This window comes from Ochotona princeps, chromosome 3, assembly GCF_030435755.1.
Source record: "Ochotona princeps isolate mOchPri1 chromosome 3, mOchPri1.hap1, whole genome shotgun sequence".
NCBI lineage: Eukaryota > Metazoa > Chordata > Mammalia > Lagomorpha > Ochotonidae > Ochotona > Ochotona princeps.
The window spans coordinates 78809030-78833364 of NC_080834.1; the positions used below are offsets into that span (position 1 = coordinate 78809030).

General features: G+C 50.3%; 2 protein-coding genes and 1 long non-coding RNA gene across 8 annotated transcripts in view; 1 reads left to right on the forward strand and 2 right to left on the reverse strand.

Moving 5' to 3' along the window:
• BOC (BOC cell adhesion associated, oncogene regulated) overlaps window positions 1-10809 on the forward strand; it is a 34944-nt gene extending 24135 nt beyond the window's left edge. Inside the window, exons 8-18 of one of the 2 annotated variants that reach the window (XM_058661892.1) lie at window positions 1560-1722; window positions 2062-2172; window positions 2761-2967; window positions 3333-3514; window positions 4093-4198; window positions 5510-5632; window positions 7545-7766; window positions 8621-8823; window positions 8944-9020; window positions 9434-9627; window positions 10557-10809. In XM_058661892.1, coding sequence (XP_058517875.1) covers window positions 1560-1722; window positions 2062-2172; window positions 2761-2967; window positions 3333-3514; window positions 4093-4198; window positions 5510-5632; window positions 7545-7766; window positions 8621-8823; window positions 8944-9020; window positions 9434-9627; window positions 10557-10744 — 1776 coding nt within the window. In that variant the 3' untranslated portion in view covers window positions 10745-10809. The remainder of the gene's footprint in view (window positions 1-1559; window positions 1723-2061; window positions 2173-2760; window positions 2968-3332; window positions 3515-4092; window positions 4199-5509; window positions 5633-7544; window positions 7767-8620; window positions 8824-8943; window positions 9021-9433; window positions 9628-10556) is intronic. The other variant, XM_058661893.1, reaches the window with a different exon arrangement.
• Window positions 659-1910, reverse strand: LOC131479917 (uncharacterized). Its single transcript, XR_009245172.1, has 3 exons — window positions 1806-1910; window positions 1506-1649; window positions 659-871 (listed from the first exon to the last, which is right to left on the reverse strand). It is a non-coding gene; the product is annotated as an uncharacterized LOC131479917 (long non-coding RNA).
• A 2063-nt stretch (window positions 10810-12872) lies between the features above and the next one.
• The window catches only part of CFAP44 (cilia and flagella associated protein 44), a 112420-nt gene continuing 100957 nt past the window's right edge, over window positions 12873-24335 (reverse strand). For 4 of the 5 annotated variants that reach the window (XM_058661898.1, XM_058661894.1, XM_058661895.1 and 1 more), the window contains exons 31-36: window positions 24054-24170; window positions 22778-22979; window positions 19922-20082; window positions 17931-18065; window positions 15069-15256; window positions 12873-13167 (exon numbers count right to left, since the gene is read on the reverse strand). In XM_058661898.1, the coding sequence (XP_058517881.1) occupies window positions 13080-13167; window positions 15069-15256; window positions 17931-18065; window positions 19922-20082; window positions 22778-22979; window positions 24054-24170 (891 nt within the window). In that variant the 3' untranslated portion in view covers window positions 12873-13079. Of the gene's footprint in view, window positions 13168-14505; window positions 15257-17930; window positions 18066-19921; window positions 20083-22777; window positions 22980-24053; window positions 24171-24335 lie in introns of those variants that run through there. The other variant, XM_058661899.1, reaches the window with a different exon arrangement.

Consider the following 24335-nt stretch of genomic DNA (forward strand, 5'->3'; position numbering starts at 1 on the left):
GGGCTGCGGGGTGTTCATTTGCACTCTGAGTGGGTATGACAGTGACTAATTACCTGCTGCCTCTCTTATTTTCATTTCTGGGCCCAGTACAAGTGTTGGGGGTGGGCAGTGGGAGCAGCGGGAAGGCAGCAAGAGGAGGACGTGCAGGGAACTGAGAGCTGGGCCAGGGCCCTTATAGGGTCTGGCTTTTGGGGGGGTCCTGGGGAGTTGGGGCACCTGGAGCTTTGTGGGGTACACATTGTACAAGCTGGGTTTTCCGGGTGACCCCTTGCCAAGCACGGACATGTCTTAAAGCTCTCCACCAAAGAACGAGGTGGGCGCTTGCTGTCAGTGCTGGGTTGTGCTCTCCCGTGAAGTGCTAACCAGACCGACCCTGCTCAGCTGCCACAGTTGACGCAGTAAGGTGGTGTCGCCATAGCAGACCAGGTTGTATTTCTTCTCCATCCCACCGTGCTGGGGATTGGGTCTCAGCTTGCTTTTGCTTCTCCATGTGTGTGAGGTGAATTTCACCTCGCAGCACATCTGCAGAGCCCAGGCTACTGTGTTTGGGTTTCCAGCACCACTGGGGAGCCTTGGTTTTGTAAGAACTTCTCCCCTTGGAACAAATCCTGGAAGCCTGACATGAATGAGCCCAGCCCAGCCCTCTGCCTTGAATGCTGGGTTTTGTTCTCCTTAGGAACGTCCAGCTCCTTGGGGCTAACAGCTTTCCCTTCCCGCTGCTGTTGGCCCCCGCAGTGAAGCAGCTTCAGGCTCTAGGAGAAGCACGGCATTGGCAGTGCAGTTGTTGGCCCAGGAAGGTAGGGAGGCTGAGAGGAGCAACCCCTCAGCGTCCCCGTCCCCTCCTCTGCTTTTAGAAGTTGGGAATTTGAAGCTGTTAAAAGATAAACTACGAACAGTTAACAGGGCAGCCACAGCTTTTTAAGTTCTAAGCAAGAACCAGGGGAAAGAATAGGAAAAGTGGATTGAAATGCTGGAAATCTCTTTGGTTGCAGGATAAGGGAGTGGGGCACCTGTTGGAGCCTGCTGTGTCCCAAGGGCAGTGCTAGGAGGTTTGGGACGTCATCTAGCCCACCTTCAGGATCACCGGGGAGATTGCATCTGTCTCATTTCAGAGCTGAACCCCCCCAGAGTCCAAGAGTGAGGACACTTGCTCAGGGCCCGCAGCCAGGGTTTGAACCCAGTACTCTGGCTCCCAGGTGCCTTCATGCTAGGACAAGGTCTTACAAAAGGGGTAATTTCTCTCTTAGCGTCTGTCTGTAAAGGGAGAACCATCTTCACACCAGTCTTGCAAAGCTGGAGCCCGTAGGAAGGGCTCGGTTCCAGGCCCAGTACAGAGCAGCCCTCAGATACATCAGCTCCCTGTATTATAACCACTCTCCTGGTTTCTCATTCAAAGTTAAACTTAGGGCACCATGCTTGGCTTAAATACAGCCAAGAGAAAGTTTTCCCCATCCCCTCCTCCCCACCTTGGGCTCAGTTCGCTTTCCTTCCCAGTGACAGCCTACCTGTCTGTAGTTCAAGGCTGAGATGCTGGTCCTTATGCTGGCTATCTTCTCCAGCAGGTTGCAAACTCTTCCGATGACTGGACCATCTCTGGCATCCCAGCCAGCCAACACCGACTGACTCTCACCAGACTTGACCCTGGGAGCCTATACGAGGTGGAGATGGCAGCTTACAACTGTGCAGGCGAGGGCCACACTGCCATGGTCACCTTCCGAACTGGTAAGCTGAAACACTGCCCCTGGCTTGGCGTCACCAGGAGCCCCTGCAAGTTCCACCAGGCTTAGCTAGACGTCAGTGCTCACCTTACCCCAGCCCCTTCACCTTGCCCTTGATCTTGCCTCCCAGCTGCTGCCTCCCTGTGATTTGGTGTCTTGTCAGGAGCAGGACTGGCATCCGCCAACTTCTCTCACCCAGCACCGTGGAAGCAGAGACAGTCTTGTTTTCTTGTTTAGGTTACCTTGTTATGCTCCCCAGCAAGGTCTCGGTCACAAAGTACTTTGTGAGAATGTGGGAGACCTAACGCACCCTGCCTTGCTAAGCATACCCTGTTTCCACCAGGGCGGCGACCCAAACCCGAGATCGTAGCCAGCAGGGAGCAGCAGATCCAGAGAGATGACCCTGGCACCAGTCCCCAGAGCAGCAGCCAGCCGGACCACGGCCGCCTCTCCCGTAAGTGCCCAGTGGCAGCAAGAGGGGCAGGGACCAGAGCAGTCAGGCCGGGAGCTGCCTCGGAGGCCCTGGGCCCCAGGATGGCTGAAGTCCTCCCTCTGGGGGGCACAGGAGTCCTTGGGATGTTTTCTTGAACTTCCCCAGGGAACCACAGTGAGAAGAACAGAGACTGGGCTTTTCCCATAACAGACTAGAATCTGACCTCGGAGGTCCAGAGAAGAGTGCAAGGGGGAGCAGCTTGCTTTCAAAAGCTCATTGTGATGCAGAACTTTCTAAAATTGTGTGTGCAGACGGCCTTCAAAAAGTTTAATGTGCCTTTAAGAAAAAGCTGCAGATTTCCAAACTTGGGTGCGCCAAAATGTTTCTCTTTGAATCCTACTTTTCTATGGCCATTTTGCAGCACCCTTGTACAGCCACTGGGATCTGAGCTCAGGGGCTCCTGCCCAGGGAGGCTGGTCCAGAAGGTGTGACACACAGCAGTGGGGGAGGTGGCACTGGGGGAGGGTGGGCTCCTCAGGGCAGCCCAGGGTTGACAGCCGCATCTCGTCACGTCCCCTTTCACCTCCCAACACAATGATCTCTCCCCAGCCCCAGAAGCTCCAGACAGGCCAACCATTTCCATGGCATCTGAAACCTCAGTGTACGTGACCTGGATTCCCCGGGGTAATGGTGGCTTCCCGATCCAGTCCTTCCGTGTGGAGTATAAGAAGCTAAAGAAAGTGGGAGACTGGATTTTGGCCACCAGTGCCATCCCTCCCTCTCGGCTGTCCGTGGAGATCACAGGCCTGGAGAAAGGTAGGAGCCTGACCACTCTCTTGCCTTGTCCCTCTGGTTCCGCCAGCCACATGTAGAACAGAGACCTGAGGGACAGGGTAGGGAGGAGAGTGGGGGACCCCCTCTCCCTTCCAGCCACTGGCAGGCTCATGCAATGCTATTTGTAGTGTTGACCCCAATCCCACAGGGCCCTCCTTCTCCCTGTCTCCAAGACTGCCCATGCCTGCATGGCCTCTCTGTGAGAGGTCTGGAGCTCCTGTGAGGCCCTGGAGGACCAGCTGACCAGAAGGCGGCTGCAGGTCCTGAGCCCTGGTGATGTTTCCCAGACTCAGTGAGAGCATCTGTCTCTGTCTCTGTCTCTCCCCTCCCACCGCCCGCCCCACTAGGTACCTCTTATAAATTCCGTGTGCGAGCTCTGAACATGCTGGGGGAGAGCGAGCCGAGCGCCCCCTCCCGGCCCTACGTGGTATCTGGCTACAGCGGGCGCGTGTATGAGCGGCCTGTGGCAGGCCCGTACATCACCTTCACAGATGCTGTCAATGAGACCACCATCATGCTCAAGTGGATGGTAAGTGGGCCTTGCCACAGATCACAGCCACAACAAGAGGCAGGGGCTTAGGATGTCCAGGAACTAGCACCTGCAGCTGGGGCAGGAAGGGGTCCCTGTGCCTCACTCCCTTTTCTGAGACACTTCGCCTACACAGTGCTCCACCTGAGTACCTGGGAATCGGGCTTCCCTCACAGTGCACTGAAAGCCCAGATGGCAGAAATTGGGAGGCTCTTAATAGCCCTTGGGAGCTGCTGTCTGTGGTGCCATCACCTCCCAGAACTCCCTGGTCCCCAGGGAGCTGGATGTCCTTCTCGTTGCTGTAGGGGGCACCAGCACGGTTGTTCAGGATTGTCAGCCAGAGGTCCTCCCTTACGTGCCCCGGGAGGTTGGGAGGAGAGTGATGTCCTTGAAGGGCTGGGAGCTGTGTTCTGCGTGAACCTCAGGGGTATCATTAGGAGTAGTTGCCACTGGGGGCAGGGAGCAGTGAAATGCAAAGCTGCAGAACAGAGCAGGGTGCCGCTTGCAAATATCAGGGATTGTGCCTTGATGGCGATGTCACTGCTGCCTGGCCAACTTGTCCTCTGCATTCCCTTTAGTATATCCCGGCGAGCAACAACAACACTCCAATCCACGGCTTCTATATTTATTATCGACCCACCGACAGTGACAATGACAGTGACTACAAGAAGGATATGGTGGAAGGTGAGAGGCACTTGGGTGACAGGTGATAGTTTTGCTCTGCTGGCCAGAGCGTCGGATGTTGAGAAATCTAGTAAAGCTAAAGACTGGGGTCTGGTGAGAGAGACAGCGCCCGGGCTCTGTATCAGTATGCTTATGGGTAGGGTGATTTTCTCTTTTTAAGTTTTTACATAATTATTTGATATAGAATTCTCATCTAGTGGTAAGCACCTCAGAATGCTCGCAGTACCCTAAGGCAGGCTGCAGGTGGAAGTGAGGCTGGGACCAAGTCTTCCCATTGGGTGGCAGGAATCCAGGCACTTGAGCCATGACTACTGCCTCCCAGGGTCTACATTCAGTAGCGAGTTAGGATTGGGAGCCAGAGCCAGGACTTGAACTCTGGCAGTTGAACACGGGATGCAAACATCTTAAAAAAAAAAAAAAGATTTATTGGGCCCAGCGGCGTGGCCTAGCAGCTAAAGTCCTCGCCTTGAAAGCCCCAGGATCCCATATGGGCGCCAGTTCTAATCCTGGCAGCTTCACTTCCCATCCAGCTCCCTGCTTGTGGCCTGGGAAAGCAGTTGAGGACGGCCCAATGCATTGGGACACTGCACCCGCGTGGGGGACCCGGAAGAGGTTCCAGGTTCCCGGCATCGGATCGGCGTGTACCGGCCCGTTGCGGCTCACTTGGGGAGTGAATCAGTGGACAGAAGCTCTTCCTTTCTGTCTCTCTTCCTCTCCGTATAGCTAACTTTCCAATAAAAATAAATCTGTTTTTTTTAAAGATTTATTCATTTTTTATTACAGCCAGATATACACAGAGGAGGAGAGACAGAGAGGAAGATCTTCCATCCGATGTTTCACTCCCCAAGTGGCCGCAGGGGCCAGAGCAGAGCTGATCCAATGCCAGGAGTCCAGAACCTCTTCGGGTCTCCCATGCGGGTGCAGGGTCCCAAGGCTTTGGGCTGTCAGCTGTTCTAGGCCACAAGCAGGGAACCGGATGGGAGGCAGGACTGCCAGGTTTAGAGCCAACATCCATATGGGTTCCTGGCTTGTACAAGGCGAAGACTTTAGCTGCTAGGCTACCGCGCTGGGCCGGGATGCAGCCATCTTAACCACTAGGCCAGACACCCTCCCCTGTGCTCCATGTTACGGGCTCACTCTTGATGCACTTGGGGCCACCCAAGTTCCAAACCCATGTGGCTTTCCTCTCGAGACGACAGCATGTAGAAGGGCATCAAGGGCATCTCCTCCGGTGTCCCTTGTCTGAATCTGTCAGATGGGGGCCACACACGTGGCAGCTGCATCACCATGCATGACTCTCCCTCTTTCCAGGGGACAGGTACTGGCACTCCATCAGCCACCTGCAGCCTGAGACCTCCTATGACATTAAGATGCAGTGCTTCAACGAAGGCGGGGAGAGCGAGTTCAGCAACGTGATGATCTGTGAGACCAAAGGTGACTCTCCTCGGGGCCTCTTCTCCCTTCCGGACATTTCTGTCCAAGTAGAGCCACATCTCCATCCCAGGTTCTGCTCTGCTGGGGTCTCGTTCCCAGGAAGCCTCCTTGGCTTCCAAGGGCTCCAGATGGTATCATTTCTCATCCGTCCATGTATTCACTAGGGTCGCACATTAAATATGAGTAGATAGCTGTCCCGATGGTGTTGAGGAGCTTGGGAATTCACTCACCCATGAACTCTTTCTTCCCTGGTACTCACTTTGAATGGTTGGTTTAACTGATGGGAAAGAACCTGACCCCAGCCAAGGTCATGCAGCCGGTTCATAGGGGAGCACAATTTGGCTCTGCAAACTCCAGCTTTTTCTGCATATTCCTGGATTAACTTAATATTTGCATATTGGTCAGATGGGCAGATAGCACTGTCAACATTTTTCAAATACTGAAAATGAGACAGCATTACAAGGAGCTTCATTAGAAGTTCACAAAGGAGTGACAGAACAGTTTCTTGCAGCCTGGGGTCAGCAGTGTTCTCTCCGCTGCGCACGTGAGTCTGGGTCACCTGCTCAGCAGGACCTGCTGTGTGTCTCCAGGGGGAACTCCCAGTTCTCTGCTGATGTAGAGTGCAGAGGGAGGGGCTGGTATGTTCACAGCCCCAAATGCCGTGGAGAAGAGGCATTGCTGGGTTGCTGAACCACGTCACAGTGAGGCAGCTGGGAAGGGGCTAAGAGCAGGGGACAGGGCTTGAGCTAGGGTCATGAGAAGCAATGGCTTGTATTGCTGAGAGGGTGGGAGCTGCCTGCACATCAGGGTCAGGGGAGGGTGAAGGGAGTTCCAAGTCCCGGCGGGGGGGGGGGGGGAGTCCCTCACTTTAAGCGTTGCCCCGCCCTTAAAGGGGGAAGAGATGAGTAAAGCCATGGGGAGACCCACTGAGGCTCCGTTCCATGGGTCCCCCAGGGGAAGCCAGCCTGTGCTCCAGGGTTGGGGGTCCAGAGTTGTGAGTCCACAGGGTTGGGGCAGCAATGGTAGGAAGAAGTGAGATCATACAGGGAGAGAAGAGATGGTCTGAGGAGACAGAGGCGGGACGAGGGGTGTGCAGATGGCAGTGGTGCCAAGAAAGCCTGGTGGGCATGAGGACAAGGACAGGATTTGCCCCCAGCGCAGCCCTGGGAGGCCTGGTGCCACCATCACTTCGCTCCTCCCAGCTGCTGTTGCACAGGTCCTGTGGGCCCGGCTGAGACCCGGAGTATCTTCTCCCTGCTTGTCCTGTCACTGCCTTCCACACCCACAGCAGGGAGAGCGCCCCATGAGTCAGCTTCTGCCTCCTCATTTTTTTTTAAATCTCAGGCATGTTAAATATTTCCTCTCAAAATTTCACCAGATAGTCTGGTGGAAACCATTGCTTGCTACCACCACCCTTTTTTATTTGATTTATTTTTATTGGAAAGTCAGATATACAGAGAAGAGGAGAGACAGAGAGGAAGATCTTCATTTGATTCACTTCCCAAGTGGTTGCAACAGCTGGAGCTGAGCCAGTGCGAAGCCAGGAGCCCAGAGTCTTCTCCAGGTCTCCCACATGGGTGCAGGAACCCAAGGCTTTGGGCTATCTTTGACTGCTTTCCCAGGCCACAAGTAGGGAGCTGGATGGGAAGCAGGGTGGCCGGGATTAGAACCACTGTCTGCATCCTGGTGTGTGCAAGGCAAGGAGTTTATCCACTAGGCTACTGCACCAGGCCCTTGGCACTCCCTTTGCCCCGAGGACCTTGTCAGCCCCTAGCCCTGGCCTCACAGCCATCCCAGGTGGTATGGGACAGGGGCAGGCCACGTCCCACCTTCAGTGCCCAGTGAGACCCCAGGGGATTTCTGAAATGTCAAAGAAAACAGATGCTAAGATGGATTCTATTCACACTTGCAGCCCGGAAATCTTCAGGCCAACCTGGCCGACTCCCACCCCCAACGCTAATCCCACCACAGCCCCCTCCTCCGGAAACCATAGAGCGGCCAGTGGGCACGGGGGCCATGGTGGCGCGCTCCAGCGACCTGCCCTATCTGATCGTTGGTGTTGTCCTGGGCTCCATTGTTCTCATCATCGTCACCTTCATCCCGTTCTGTTTGTGGAGAGCCTGGTCTAAGCAGAGTGAGTGACACCTGTCAGTATGGAGGAGGAGGGGTTGGGGAGGTCAGGTGCCCTGTCTGGCATCCGTCCATCTATCCTCTGTCCAATGGCAGCTCAAGCTGCAGGGTTCTCCAGAGGGTCTTGGGGAGATGGAGGATACTCAGGCTCCCGACTTTGCAGCCAGTCGTGCATGAGCAAGCTGCCTGTGGCCTGTGCATCGGTGCAGCCCGCTCCTCTCCTCGCTGCATCCTCTCAGGCTGTTCAGAGCTGCCTCTCCCTGGGTCTGGGTCTGGGTCGGCCTCAGGCTTTGCCCTGGGTCGAGTGAATTTTTTTTTTTAAGATGTATTTATTTGAAAGTCAGAGTTCCACAGAGAGAACCCACACACACATCACACAGATAGAGATCAATCTTCCTTCTGCTGGCTCACCTCCTAAATTTGTGCAATGGTTGGGGCTGGATTGGGACCAAGCCAGGAGCCAGGAGTTTCTTCTGGGTCTCCCACTCGGGTGCAGGGGCCCAAGGATTCGGGTCATCGCCTGCTGCCTTCCCAGGCCCTTGGCAGGGATTGGGAATGGAGCAGCTAGGACTTAAACCGGTGCCCATGAAGGTCACCAGTGCTGACACGTACTACACTATAGCACCAGCCCTGTTCATCTTTTATCTACTGATTTCTGCTTCAGATGGCAGCGCTGGCTGCCTTCTCTCGTGCCGTTCCTTCTCTCCCTCTTCCCCCCAAATTTGTCCCCTGACCCTTGATCAGGCTAGATATTCAATGTTGGGTAGAAGCAGCCATTACTCCCAGGGTATTCTGAGATGCCTGAGGGCTGTGGGGCCTCCTTGGGCTGGACTGACCCCTGGTCTCTTGTCCTGACAGAACACACGACTGACCTGGCCTTCCCTCGCAGTGCCCTCCTGGCCTCCTCCTGCCAGTACACCATGGTGCCGCTGGGAGGGCTGCCCGGCCACACCACCGACCATCAGCCCTACAGCAGCAGCCAGGCCCACCGTGTCCATGTGAGCCGGGGCTGTCCAGCAGGCCCAAAGCCTCAGCAGCACTGCCCCGATGAGCTGCAGCAGGTAACAGGCTCCTGGGCGGGCAACCGCGGGGACCCTCACCTGCCTCACAGTGCGTCAGTGGGCTGTGCTGAGCCACCAACTCTCTGCCCTGACCTCTTGGTTACTCTCACCTTTGAGCAGCACAATGACATCAACAGCCTGCTGAGCCAGAGCCTTCTTGCCAGTGGTTATGACCCCCAATGCCACCAGCTCACCAGGTAACCAGGCCCTCCCCAGCACCCCACCTGTTCTTGAGTCCCTCAGAGAAGCAGTGTTTCATCGGTGGTCTTCAAGTTGGACTGCTCTCCCGTTCAGCCATGACCATGGGGACTGAGTGTTTCCACTTACGACCTGGGCTGGGCATGCTAACTGCCCTCCACACCTGCCTTCCCAGCCCGCAGCCCCACTCTGTCCCGCAGTGTGAAATGGCAGTGCACTAGTGGCCTTTCTGCCGACTTGACTGGTGTGATGCCCTTTGGTGTACAGAGGGGAGCAGGCCTGGCCCTCTATGAGCTCTGGCTGGCTCTGGGACCCTTAGCCTGGAAAGCAGCTGAGTGAGGTGTGGGGATACTGTGGCCTATGACCCACTCTCTCCTTGCCTCACCGCTCCTTCTGGTCTCGTGCCATGCAGGGGTCCCACACCTCGCTCAGACGATGGTGCTTTCCTGTACACGTTGCCTGATGACTCCACCCACCAGCTTCTGCAGCCCCACCCAGACTGTTGCCACCTGCAGGAGCAGCCCGCTGCCCCTGGCCACTTACAGATGAGGAGTGCATCCGACAGCTCTGGGATGGAGGCACCGTGGGAGCCTGCGCTTCATTCAGGTCAGGGGGAGTGGGGAGGCTAGGGGCCATGGAGCGCCCTGCAGGGGAGGAGGGAGAGGAGAGCAGTCCCCAAGGTGGGGTGTACTGAGGGGCTGTCCACCACCTTTATAAGGACTGCATGCATGTGTGTGTGTGGCGGGGGTTAAGGTCACTACTCACTCCCCATGGCTGCTGAAGGTCTGTGGGCACATCAGCTGGCTCTTCCTCCAGCTCTGACGGAAAGGGTTCGAAGCCTATTTGGTGTGTGCCTCCTAGCGCCATTCACAGATGCCTGCGGGCTCCCTTCACCCCAAGAGGTGTTCTCTAATTTTGGGCCCTGTTGGGTCTTGTCTTTTAATTAAGGACTGTGGTTCCTCCGTTGCTGAGGAGCTGTGTTCTCACCACAGCATCAGGCACTGTGCTACTCTGTACGCTCACAGGACTTCTCCCGGGGCCAACGGCCATTCCTACCAATGTGCCCCTGAAAGACCAGGGCGCCCAGCACAGGCTGCTTCCAAGCACCGCTGCTGGTGCTCAGCCTCTGTGGTGGGCAGGTCCCAGCCCCTGCTGCTACATCTTGGGAGACTGGCACCTGCTAGAGGTAGCCCCGGCCCCACTGCAGCAGGAGTATGACAGTCTACAGGGAGTGAATTGTAGCTGGGAGGGTTTTTCCCAGCAACCCAATCCCAGAAAGTGTGGACTTTCATGCCATGCACTCCCCCTAGGGGGCAGGCCAGCTGCTTGAGAGCCTGTGCAGTCCCAGGTAGGTGGGCCATGGGTAACCAGGAGCCTCCTGTGTGAATGTCTGTACCCTGGCTGTGACTTTCTGTCCATCCCATGGGCCAGGGCAACCATCGGCCAGTGCAGGCCAGGGGGACCAGCCCCAGGCCCCTAGCATCGGCTTCTGGTCTACGTGTGAGCTAATGCTCCCCGTTTGCTCTCCCACACAGGGCCCCCGTGCTGTTTGGGCCTCGTCCCTGTGGAAGAGGTGGACAGTCCCAACGCCTGCCAAGTGGCTGGAGGAGACTGGTGTCCCCAGCACCCCTCAGTAGCCTTCTTAGGACAGGACCCTGGGATGCGGCGGCCCGCCAGCCCACTGGTACACGTGACTTTGGAGACGCCGCCCCCCACCGTGTAGGCAGGAGCCCATGTGGCCCAGAGAGACTTATGTATTTGTTGTTTTTTTAAAGAGAGAAAACCTGGTATTTATTTTTCTATTATAGTCATATTTATATATTTATGCACCTGTAAATAAGTGTATGTGTGTTGTTATAAAATCTGGAGAGATGTAAGGAATGCTTCCCACCTGGATACAAGAAGGGAACGAACCCTCACATCCTGATGAGGTTCCCCAAGACAGAGCCACAGCGCCAGCCAGAATGCAGACTGCCCCGCTTCAAACCCCCGCCTGTGCCAGGGAGGCGGCCAGGGACCCACAGCTGCGTGGACGAAAGGACGGCTCCTGGGCCTGCTGTGGGAGCCCTGCAGGTCCGAGACAAACCCTAAGGCTGGCTGGCTCCACGCTGCAGGCAGCACTTGGCCAAGGTGCCAGGAGACCAGACTGAGACGTGTCTAGCACTCGCAGCATTAACAGACCTTCCAGAATCAGTAATTTGTGACAACATAGCTCTGTAAAAACAAACACTGTAACTTCTAAATAAATGTTTAGTCTTCCCTGTAACCCTCGACTTAGTCATCCGTGAGTCAGCAGTTGCTGCAGACGTTGGAATTCAGTCTGGGAGGATTTGAAGAAAATACTTGTGACAATTTCAGATCCATCCAGAGATGAGATCTGGAGAAGTCAGGAAAGCATGTTATTCAGTGGTGGTGGTTAGATCCTGTCAGTCGTGCTTTGATTTGTGTGCTGGAGAAGGGCAGAGAAAAGCGGGGAAGGACTTGACAGGGAACATACCAGAATGGATTCTCACACAGGCATGTAGCACATCCAGCTCTTTGCTCCGAAGTGCAGTTGGGTTAAGTGCTGGGCCGCACGTGAGCACGCAGTGCCTCACCAGTTTGCTGCCGTGGTTTCCACAGGCAGGCTGGAGTGATTGACTCACTAGGTTGAAATCAACAGTTACTCACTGTTGTCCAGCTAAACAAGGAACCATTGCTTTTCTTTTCGAGTGAAGACCACATGCCTTTATATGTGGAATTGCAGCTTGGTGGACTCCTGGAGTTCGCAGTGGAAGCTTTCCACACATTTCAGCTGTTTTCATGGTGGGGACATTCCTTTTCTAGATTTCAGTGAGACTGAGTTAGCGACGAAGTGCCACTTGGGACAGTCTCATTGAGTGTCATGCTAGGCCTTGGCTTCTAACCACAGAGAATCCTAGGGCCTCTTGCAGCTGGGCCAGGCTCAGTTAGAACGAGCACACCCTCTGCTGGCCACCAGAAGTAGGGCAGCCGCTGCCTGGAATTTCCCAGCCATTGCCCATCAAACAGCCAAATACTAGCAACAGTTCTACCAGACACACTCCAGGGTGTTCAGGAAAGTGAGGCTTTACATGCTGGTGGCTCTGAGGAGTGTAAAGCTGACAGGGAAGGAGTAGAACAGGGCAGAGAAGAAACAGGATATGCTGACTTCAGGAACGACCTGACAGTGAAGGCCAGCGTCTTGCATTCCTGAATGGACAAGGCGTGGCTTGGCTCCTCCAAAGACCTCAAGTCTGAGTTACAACTCACCTCCCAGCCTGCTGTGTGTCCTCCTCCTGAATGGTCGCTGAGCTTGCTTCATTGAGATGTGACGTACCTGCTGCTTTTCCACACAGCACTGGCATTGCAATCAAAGAAAAAGCCCTTTTGGGGCTGGTGAGGGGAGGTGAATGCCTGCATTTTCCTTGCAGGGACGAGAGAGAAGGTCAGGAGGTTGGGTTTACATTTCAGCCCCCGAGACAGAGTGGCTCAGTGCTGTTGGTATTCAGTATTACTTTTGGTCCAGGCTCATGAGTGTTTTAGCACCTTTGTAACCATTTAGGCCAACCTGCAGAGGCTGTGCAAATTACTGAGGGCAAGTATGAGACCCCAGGAGCAGGAGCTGGCAGGGTGCAGAAGCCAGCCGAAGGCTCTGACGTCAGGACAGGAGCCTTGGGTGAGTCTCCCTGTCTCTGAAGCTGGGACAGGTGGATCTTTTTCCTCCAGTGCTCGGCTGCAGTGATACTTGGGATGAGGTTCCCAATATATAGCCAACTTGGCATTGCCCCCTGAAGAGCAAGCGGCTGAGGGGAGGTTTTCCCGAGTGAGCAACATAGTAGGAACCCTGGCATTCCCAGCTGCCTCTTGCCCAGCCTGCACCCCCTGGGGCTCCTTCAACGCGTCCAAAGACTCAGGTGCTCATACAATCTCAAACTGAAGATGACAACTGAGATGGAGTAGAAGTGAAGCCTAAGCTATTTGGGTATCCTGTCCACTTCAGAGTAAGGTATTCACTATACAAATCACAAGCATGTTAAGTGAATCCTTAGTGATTTAGTCTAGTTTGATTTGGGAAAACCGTGATAAGCCTGGTTAAAATACACGGACTCCCTGGTGTGGCTCTTCCACAGGCGACATTCATTGTTGCTGCAGTTGGAATCACAGAACAGGAACGAGTCTCAGATCCAAATGCCTCATCTGTTACATAATAAAACAAGGCCCCAAAATCTCCCGTCACTTCCAGCTCTCAAAACTGCCAAGGTGATAAGGTCTCGCGATCTTTCCTGAATCCAACCACTGTATCCAGGAAAGCTGTCACTATGGTGGCTGACTCCCCCATGGCCTCTTCTAGGTCACACATTATGTTTTGTCTGTTCCCATATCACACCAGGGTTGGCCTGTGTGACCCCCAGTGACGATGATAGGTCACATCACATGTACTGTGTGTTCTTGCCCTGCCTCACTCTTGGGTCACTGGCTCTGGGGAAGGTTGTATGGTGAACAACCCTGTGGAGAAACCTACATAGCGAGACCCCGGAGGTACGTGCCTAGCAGCCACCAGGGTGCGGGTGCATAGAGCCACCACAGTTCCAGCGAGCTCAGTGTGGCTTGGGCTCCATGACACCCTATGCCAGAGACATTTGGCCAGGCTGATTACAGATTCATGACCCTGGGAACCCCACTTAGCCCTGGGTTGGGTGCTTTGAGCTGAGTTTTGGGGCCGATTTTCATACAGCTGTAAATATCCTGGGTTGGGTACATTTAAAAATATGTATTTGAGAGACACACATGGAGGAAGGACACAGTGAGAAAGCAATAAAAAAAAGTACTCCTTGGTAGAGAAATTGTTGGCGACAGGTGCAAACAAGTTCTCACCTCTTACATAGCAGAGATTCCTGCAGAGACACCAGGCCGAGTAGCCACATCTAGGAATATTCTACCATAGAAAGCAAGAATCCTGTCTGCAGGGTTGGCATAACTAAGCTACTCTCTACATCCGTGCAATACAGGGAGCTGCCTTCCTCATCTTTCTTTCTCAGCCCTAAATTTCCGCTCTGCGATAGCCTCCCAGTCTCTCCAAGAGCTCTGGATCTAAAGCACTCCACTCTTAAGCTAACAGAACCTGCTGGTCAGCACGGTCATTTCTCCTTGGCTGCAGCCATCAGTTTTCAAAGCAATCAGTGTAAAGGTTACACATGGTCAAACGTGCTCGTGAGAGGGGCTATCGGCGTGGTGTAATTCCATGTCACCTCCTGTTAGGTGGCATCACTGGCAGATGGCTCATATGAAACCCGAAGACGCGGCCTAAGACGTGGGCAGCTGGCGAGTGCCTTGGAGTACTGGTAGAACTTCAGAGACCTTCAGAGGAACGTACCCTTACTGGCCATGTCACAAAACACAATCCTCATTCCACCCGGAATGGAGGGCTTGGAGCAGCTGCGGGCAGCTCCGGAAGCCTGTTGTTTCTAGAACAACTAGAACAAACTGCTGTGTCTGTCAGCATTTCCTGAAGCCTGAGCCCGCAAACAACTACTTTGTGGAGTTGACAAGGCTGAAATTCTAATTTGCGTTTCTTACTCTCTGATATTGTTGGCAGGGTAGTTTGTCTTTTTCTGGTGTGTCCTCCCAGAGAATGTTTAATAAGAACGAAGTTTGTTTTCTAAAGATCCAAGGGTTGAGGAAAGGAAGTTTTCTTGTGGATTGCTGAATGATAGTGTTTATTGCCAATGGCTAAAAATTCAGAATGCCAGAAGGACAAATATTCCCTAAGACAAAAATACAAAGCAGATGCCTTCTCGCCCCTAGACGATACAATTTAGTAGGTTTCAAACATCTACATTGGTTCAGCTCGATAAGAAGTGGATTTTGTGTGCTGCAACCACTTAAAAAATAACCCAGTGGGAGGAAAATTATTGAAACTGTGACTAGGTCTGATTTTAGAGATTTAGGTGTAGTTGCTTTAACGGACCTGTTGCAGGGAGTAAACACAATGGCAGATTACACTCCACATCCTGGCTGGGCTTCAGAAAAAAAGTACATCCACTTACTGGTCCATGGGCTTCATGTCAGTGTCTTGCACAGATGGGATGGGAGGGAGGATAAGACCACTTTTGTTACGCAGAAGAGCAATCTCTTGCTTTAAGGCTGAAATCTTTTCGGCCTGGGCATGGATCAGTTCCGTGGCCCTCTCTCTTGCCACGATGTCCGCTTTGCGGGGCCTCTGGAAGGCGTTGCCCTGTGGAAAGAACATCCAGCTCTGCTGTAAGCATCTTTCGGAGCACCCCGACCCTATGTCTCTGCTAGCAGGGCCAGTTTCCTAGAAGGGCCAAACAGTCTTTGCCCCTCTCTCAAGGAGCCAGCCATTTGTCTACCCCATTTTCGTCAAAGTGATTTGTGTGTGGACTAGGGAACAACTCCAAATGCAAATCCTCACTGGAAAAGTAACATGATAAGGCAGTCATGACGAGTCGTTCAGTCCCTCCACGTCATCACCGAGTTCTATACGCATGTCTTCTAGAAGGTGCAAACTGTGGTTCTTTTAAGGAAATCCCCTTTCTCCCTCCTCATCTGCTGTCCCATGAGTCAGCTGCTTCCTGCTCACTTGGAGGGAAGACATCTTTGCTCCACAGACTAGGTCAGGATTTCCTGCTCTCTGACCAATCAATATGTCCATTATATGTATCCACCATTGTAATGAGCAGACTGAACCATAGGACATTTATATGACCTGCATTTAACCCAACTAATGAAAACCATACAGGACAGTCTAAATGCTTGTCTCATATCTGGTTTTCATGCTAGTTTCTGTGCCTCTTAAGAGACAAGGCCCAGAATGATGAGGTCGCAACACTCTATCAGGAACCCTACCAGTGCTTCCTACACAGTTTCTCAGTAAAATTTGAACATATAGGTAAAGTCATCACTTACAGTACCATCAACTCATGGGTGCTGGTTCAAGATCTGGCTGTTCCACTCCCAATCTAGCACCCTGATAATGTGCTTGGGAAAGCAGCAGAAGATAACCCAAGTTCTTGGACCTCTGACCCCACGTGGAATACCCTAATGTAGCTCCTGGCTCTTGGCTTCAGCCTGGCTCAATACTGGTCTTTGACACCATTTAAAGAGTGAATCAGCAGATATCAGACTTCTGTTTCTCCTTTGCTCTCTGTAATGTTTTCAAATAAACATAAATAAATCTTGAGGACATTTGAGTGCGTGAATCTCTCTCTTATGGGAAGGACATAACATTTACCTCATAGCCACTCTTGGTCAAGTTGCCTTATATAGACTCTTCCATTTAATCCTCACAGCACTGTGGGCTGTATGCTGCTACTTCAGTTTAGCAGATAAGAAAACAGACTCAGAGTTTCATTAAGTAGCCAAAGGCATTATATTATTAAAGGCTGGAAGTAGGGTAAGAAACAGGTTGCCTGCAGCCAACAATCACCCCTATTTCCAGTGGAAAGCCTTGGTAGGAAGCAAAGGTTAACCAACTCCACTGGGCCTCTTCTTCCCTGCTCAACTTTATTTCAGAGGCTGGGAAAGGTGAACTCTAACCTTAGCTAGTGATGGCTTTCTCTCCCAGCTAGGGATGGCTTTTGGACATAAGCAGAACATTTCTGCTCTTTTCAGAGCCGATTTGTTCATTTGAAAGGTAGAGGGAAGGGGAGAGAGAGAGGAGATGGTAAGGAAGACAGAGAGATCTTGCAACTGCTGCACCTTCAGATTCACTCTCCCAAATGTCTGCAACAGCACGACTGGGCCATGCAGAAGCCGACCGCCCAGAATTCTCTCAGGGTCTCCCACACGAATGGCAGGAACCCAGGTAGTCAGGGAATGGTGCATTAGCAGGGAGCTGGATTGGAAACAGAGGAGCAGATCCAAGAACACACATCCTAAAATGGATCGTGAGCACTCCAAGGGGCAGAGGAGGTTGTCACACGGCTGTGAAACAGCTGAATGAGCCATCTTGTGACCCTGAAGAAATTCCGAGAGAATCACAGGAACATCAGCCCTGATGAGAAGGACCCACATCACCTCCCTCCAGACTTCTTGTCCAATGGGGGCGGGGGGAGAACACTGTATGCAAGGAGACTAAACGTAAAGATTTATCACAGGAATAACTACTGTGTGACAGTACATATAGTGGTAATTTCCTTTCCCATTCAACTGCCACCTGACCTCAATTGCACCTGGACTTAGCAAAGAACAAATTTTTACTGACTGGTCTCTAAAGACCCTGTTTAGGTGTTAATCTTCTGAAACACTGCCTTGATTCTTAAAACAAATGGCTTCTTTTTTTTTTTTCTTAAGATTTATTTTATTTTTATTACAGAGAGATAGAGAGGAAGTGGAGCTGCTGGGATTAGAACCAGTGGCCATATGGGATCAAGGAGAGGACCTTAGCCACTAGGCCACACTGCTGAGCCCAAAACAAATGGCTTCTTAAAGGGCCCCTGAGACTCAATTTTCCACCTTCCATGCAGATCTAATCTGTAATTACAAACCTCCCAAATCTCCTTTTTCATTCTCCAGGGGATAATATACTATATTCTCTCTTACTTTAGGGCCTTCATAGACAGCGATTCTTAAACTCCAGCACACACCAGAGTCATCCAGACAGCTTGCTAACACACTGGCTGCTGGACTTCTTCCCCCAAAACTTCTGATGTGGCAGGTTGGAGGTGGGGCCCAAGAAGTCACTTCCTAAACAATCCCCTAGGGGATGCTGGTGCTTTTCTCGGACATTCAGTAAGCTCAACCGCATGTGGCTAGCACTGACCCAGTGTCAGGGAAGTGGTCCAAAAGTGGTCAAGGTTGCTTAAATTCTGGGACATAGCATTCCTGCGGATAGCCACTGTTAAGAGCTTGCCGAATTCTGACAAAGGATCAGAGGAAAAGGAATATACCTGCTGGTTTTGTAGTGTATTCAACCGAGAATCGAGTTTCTTCTTTTCAATGCAAAAATCATTCATCTGATGAAGCTTTTTGGTGTGCTCTTTGGTCTTCACCATCAGTTCCCACCGCATTTGAGCAATCTTTTCCTAGCAGAAGAGATAGATGCAAAATGGAGTAAAGGAACAAAAGGGGAAATTGAGAAAAAATGAGCACCTAGAACTGATCAAAACCATCAGGTAAATGGAGCAGTAGGCACACATGAAAATACAGTCAGAAGCTCATTAGAACACAACCAGAAGCAACTGCACCAGGCGTGGTTTGATTAAAGGGGAGAAGAATTTTCAAATGCCCAAAGAAAACAAGTTAGGAGGAATAAGACAAATATGGGTATCAAGCTATCGTTGAGAAATGAAGTTATTATTTAATATGCGTCACTGATTGCTGGTGCTCATTTCTCAAATGGAGTAATGATGATCAAGCAGCAACCTTTCACAGACGCTAACCATCAAATGACAGAGGACAGAACAAGTCAATCGACCACCTCCGCTATATGTTGACAATGAAAAAATGGGCCAACTGCAGACTCTATGATGGACTATATCAATCAGTGGATTCTCCAGCGACTGCATCGTGCCTGGAGTGGTGAGAGCGGCAGCAATACAGTTCTGTGGAACTATCAAAACCACTTTGCTGGCTCTACCTTTAGACCAGAGATGGTCTCCCCAAGATACTGATGAGCTTTTCTAGACAATAAGATGCGGGACTTCTTGCCTGGTAGATGCACGCAATGAAAGAATCTCAGTTGAATTTGTTCTGTGGTAATGCAACAAGGCGGAGGAATACACTATGGTGGTGGTGGGGGGGAGAATCACACGGCCTATAAAATCATGACACATAATGCAATGCAATCAAAAAAAAAAAATCAAACAAAAATGTAACACAGCAACAAGGTGGAGCAATCCACCATGGGGGGAGGGGTACAGGGAGGGGTTGGGGCATACCCAGAGCCTATGAAACTGTCACATAATGAAATGTAATTAATAAAATTTATATATTTAAAAAAAGAAAAAAAGTTCATTTATGTTCTTATATGCTTTATATGCATGCCTGAAGATGCTTCAACATAAAATTTTTAGTGCTCTTGTGTTTTGACTGCTATTTGTCACATGGGGTCTGATAAAGTTTTCTAATTGTGGCAGCATATCAACACTGAAAATGAGTTTTAAAACATTTCAGATTTCTAATTTTCTGGTTGGGATCTCCAACCCATATTTTTGATTAAACACATTATCTCCAACATAGAGACTAGTTCCACTGACATTGGGAATCAAAATAACTTGCTTCTTCATTGCACACTTGTACACAGGGCTCCTGGGCAAGATGGCGATAGGAATGTTCCCTCCTGCCCTATGTGCTAAGGAGATAAGATAGGGAAGCAGGGGAAACCCGATGATTCATGGGGTTGAGGATAGCTTCTATCTCTGAAGCAGGATGAAACTAGGGCATTATGTCATTGTGGTCCTAGGGAATATAAATGAGCATTAACATTTTTTAAGACCCTACCAGCCAACCAGTCTATGCCGTGTTACAAGGCTTGTTAGAATTGTGTTCTGTTTTCAAGCTGGAAGTGCATAGGAAAAAAAACTAAATAACAGCACAAGATCTGAGAAGAATAGCAGTTTCTAACAGTATCTGTACATGATTTCAGAGTTTCGTCATATCTCTATAATCTTGCATGTCATTTTGCATCCTACACATTAATTGTATCAAATGCATTTTTGCATTAAACCCCAAAACCTGGTGCTGCTGTTTTAACTACAAGATAACAACTTCCTCCCTCTTAGCAAACAGCTGAGTAGAGACAGGCCCAGGACCCTGGGATAGCCAACTCGGGCCCATAAGGCTAGCACCGGCTACACAGATGCCTTCAGGAAACACAACTCACCTGAAATCTTGCATCTGCCAAGATTCAACCACAGAAGATCACCAGCCCTCTCCTTACCTCCCACATCTTCATCTCCTTTGCATTCGATAGCTCCTTTCGAAGTTTTCTGATCTTCAGTTCCTCAAGAGTTGTGTTCACGGAAAGGGTCTGAAGGGCTTCAAGGTCTATGACTCGGCCAAACTTGCTGACCATTAGCTGCCGGACTGTTTCTTCCATTTCTACGAGAGGATGCTCACTGTCACAGGGGAACCAAAGGCTTCCATTGCTATAAATGACCATCACCACGAACAGTAAAATGCCAAGGAAAAGCCTTTCCAAGGAATGATAAAAGACTGCATGCCATCAGCTGGCTTTCTCCTGTGGCTTTTCACCCTAAGTGCTTACAGTGCCTTTTCATCGTCAAAATCCTGTGTGAAACTGACTCAACTTTCCCGACCGTCTTTTACAGTCTTTACCTGCCAGACTCTAGCTACGTTATGAACTTCGCATGGTTTGTTGCTGTTGTCGTTACTGATGTCTACAGCATTTAGTCTTGAGAACAGAACAAGCATTTAACAGAAGCTCCCGCCTGGCTGCCAGTTAGAATTCAAGTCCTTGCATAGATAACTAGGCGCTCCATGGCCTGGGCACCCTGACCAGCTCTCCCCTACCTCCCTTCCCACATTTCCTCTTCATTCGCTCCACACCTCAGTGAGTTTCAAAAGGTGACACAGGACACAGTATTTTAACAAAGCAATGTATTATCCAGGAATACATATAGATGCATTAAAACTATTTTAAGAGGATGAGAATATCAAACCCAGAATAGGGAATAGTGGGTGTTGGAGGGCAGAAAAGGGAACACAGTACACAGAGGCAAACAATAGTATCAGTAGCAGTGCTGCTATTAAGTTGGGTTGTAAGTTCACAGAATTCATTTGGTACTGACACTTGATAACATATGCTCCACACATCAAATATTACAAGAATATTTTAAAAGACAACTATCTTCATCCTTGCTTAGTCAGTAATGGCCCAGTCCTGCAACATCTATGATATGTTCCCTGAGATCAGGGATCCTGTCAAAGGCATTTATGAGATTTAAGGTGCTCACTCCTGACCAGGCCACTCTCCCCAGCCTGCCCCCAGCCCTGGCTCTTGTGCACCTGGCCAGGTGCAGTAACCTGGTCCCAATCACCTTCATCCCTGGCTCTCATATATATCAGCTGATGTATAAGCCGGTTTGGGGAGCCCTTCCAGAACCCTCACCAGGGAAGCTTCCAGACCTGGATACTGCATGTGCATCCATATGCACACAAAAGGTAAGAAAGCCAGTTCCTCTAATCCAACAGAAGACCTCAAGTACTTCTCCAAGGGGTAGCAAGAAAAGCCAAGTTGAGCAATGCTAAGTTCTACAGCAAGCATCTAAGTTTGTGGATACTCTGAAGGAGACATGGATATGCAATAGTTCTTAAAACTTACACAGAGAACAATAAAGAGCCTTGTGAGGACAGATGGAATTTGTCACTTCTTGTACACCAAAGCCAACAACTTCTTAGAGCAATCAAGATAATGTGGGGGGACACAACCACAGCCACTGAATGGAAAGTCTGAAGCCGGCAAGGATTCTTTAGATGAGGGTCTACATCAAGACAACTCGCTAGCTAGTTTAGGGCCACAAGTTGGAAGTTAGACCTCCCTCATTCTGTCATCCTCACCTGCCTTCCACACAGGGCATTCTTTCCCCAGCTGAAGTCCTGGAGGTGGCATCAAGAGACCACTTCTGTCTTCTGGCACTAGGGTAGTCAGAAAGCAAGGAACAGAGTACCCTCCCTAAATATCTGTCCCTGCCCCATGGATACAGGAGGGAAGACTCACCCATTCTGACTCAATTCCAACCCTGTCCAACCCAATCTGTGGCTCTCATGCATCTTAAAATCCCCTCATCTTTGTAATACATTATATATATATAAATTACATATAATTATATATATATAATGTATGTATATATATGTGTGTGTGTGTATATAATGTTCTACTATACACCTTTTCCTATATTTACCTCAATTCCAAATGAATTAAAAATGCATATGTGAAAAACACTACTTAGAAGAAACTATAGAAAATTGCCTTCTTCTGGGCCCGGCGCAATAGCATAGCTGTTAAAGTCCTTGCCTTGAACACGCTGGGATCCCATACAGGCACTGGTTCTAATCTCAGCAGTCCCACTTCCCATCCAGCTCCCTGCTTATGGCCTGGGAAAGCAGTCGAGGGCAGCCAAAAGCCTTAGGACTCTGCACCTGCATAGGAGACCCCTGGAAGAAGCTCCTGGCTCCTGCGGCCGCTTGAGTGAACCACTGGACGTAAGATCTTCCTCTCTGTCTCTCCTCCTCTGTATATCTGCCTTTCCAATAAAAATAAATCTTTAAGAAGAAAAAAAGAATATTGCCCCTTTCTAAGTGACAAGAATTACATGCATTTATTGTATCACCTGTGATCTGGACAACAGTGCCATGCAGAGTATAAATTGATTCAAACACACAGGTGCAACCTGGCAATGTCGACAACAGCTGAAAACCCACCCATGCCCATAGAGCCAGAGTAGAATCTGAGAGAGAAGGGTGTCAATCGCATCTTCAGTGTTTCATTTCTTAAGGCATGTAGTAGGTACATGAACTCTGTACTATATTATTCTGTATTTGATTACACACAAAGATAAACAGATTGTATGATGAAGGACTACTCCTTTAAGAGAGGAGGCTGACCTTGTCATGGTATCAGAAGAATTAGGAAGTAAGGAGATGGGAAGATATCCTTATTTTCTCTCTCAGTGGCTGTGAATCTGTGATCCCTGCCTTCAAAGTTGGAGACAACCGCTTGATATGCTCCTCTTACCAATAAATGTTACTGGCAATGGTGGCCTTCGATACTTACTGTGGATAGTTTTGGACATCTCTCTCTTCTCCCGGATGAGCAGCTTGCGCCTCTCTCGGCATTCTTTGTTAAGCTTTTGCTGCTGGGAATTTTCGTCTTGGAGTTGTACAATTCGTTCCTGCAGCCTCCCCAAAGAGTGGTTAGAGAAGACCAAAGTGCCAGAAAGATCACTGGGTATTTCTCCAAATACCATATACTCTATCTGCAAAGACAAAATGAATCAAAAGACAAAGCAAAATAGACAAAGATTCAAGTTAAATGCAAGGTCACAGAGTGTAGGGGGAGGCAAAGGGATGTACTTCCTTCTCTGCCCCTTGTTTTGCTACTTGCCTCTGACAAGTAAATTCAAAGCTGTTGTCAGATAAGAAGCCATATTGTGTATCTCTGGAATCAGGAGATCTTCCCACATAGATCATACCTAGTATGATATGTGTATACATTATATGTGTGTGTGTGTGTGTGTGTGTATATATATTTCTTCAATTGACCATAAGTTACAATTCAAGTAGAATGGAGATTAACAAAAAGTGGGAAAAAAGATGAAATATCTTCCTGTTGTTTTGGGCACCCTCAGATAATGAGCGTAGAATGTAGTTAATATAGGAAGACATCCTGAATCCTTGCCAGCATAAAACCGAGCTAGTTCCTCTGGAAGGGTCCCAGGAGCAGTTGATATGGGAATGAATAGAAAGGAAATTTCCTAATCGATAGGTTAACAGATTTAGGGGGAAAAAACTTGCTATAGGAACAAGTTGTATATTGGGGGACAGTCTCTTGCTTTTGAAATGCAAATGTCTCAAGCCCCCCTCCCCTGATGCCCATGTGAAAACCTTTTAAAAGTCTGATGCTGTTAATAAACTTTAGCTATCGACCATCAGTGAGTAGTCCATATGTGTTGTTATCGGCTCAGCGAACCAAATCCATTGCTACTGGACAGCGAACAATTAACGACTAAATGCTCAGTAAAGACCATTCTTGCATCATTCCTTCAGTCCATAGATGGTATGTAAAGAGGTATGTGGGCAAGACTTAAGAATACAGCCTCTAAGTCGTTCATTCCACTCATCAGCCATTGACTGCTGACTTCTCCAGACCAGAAATACTTAACTTTCAACATGGTGATAGACCATAAATAGACAATGTGATAATGGACAAGAAAAGTCACGGTAACTCTTCAGGTAGAGTTATTAGCAAAGGAGCACGCGTCTCCCCATTGGTGAGTCCGGGATCTCCATCCAGGAAGCTCTGCTGAGCTCTCCCCCCCCCACTGCATCACCTGGTGGAGTTTGAGCGGCATCACCACCAGCAGCTCGTTGAGCCGCTGCTGCTTTTCTCGCTGATAGGCCTCCAGGGCCTCCTCTGCTGTGTTCAGATTTGCTGCCACAACTTTCACCTGGAAGAAGCCACAGGTGTGAAATGGAGAGATTCAATCAGCACACACTTAAGGTGGTTCCAGAGGCACTGGAAGTACTCCCCAAGGGAATGGGTTCTGCATGTGAGCCTGCGGTGACATGCATGTTCCCAGGTGGTAGCCTGGAATGCATGCTGTTTTCTCTTC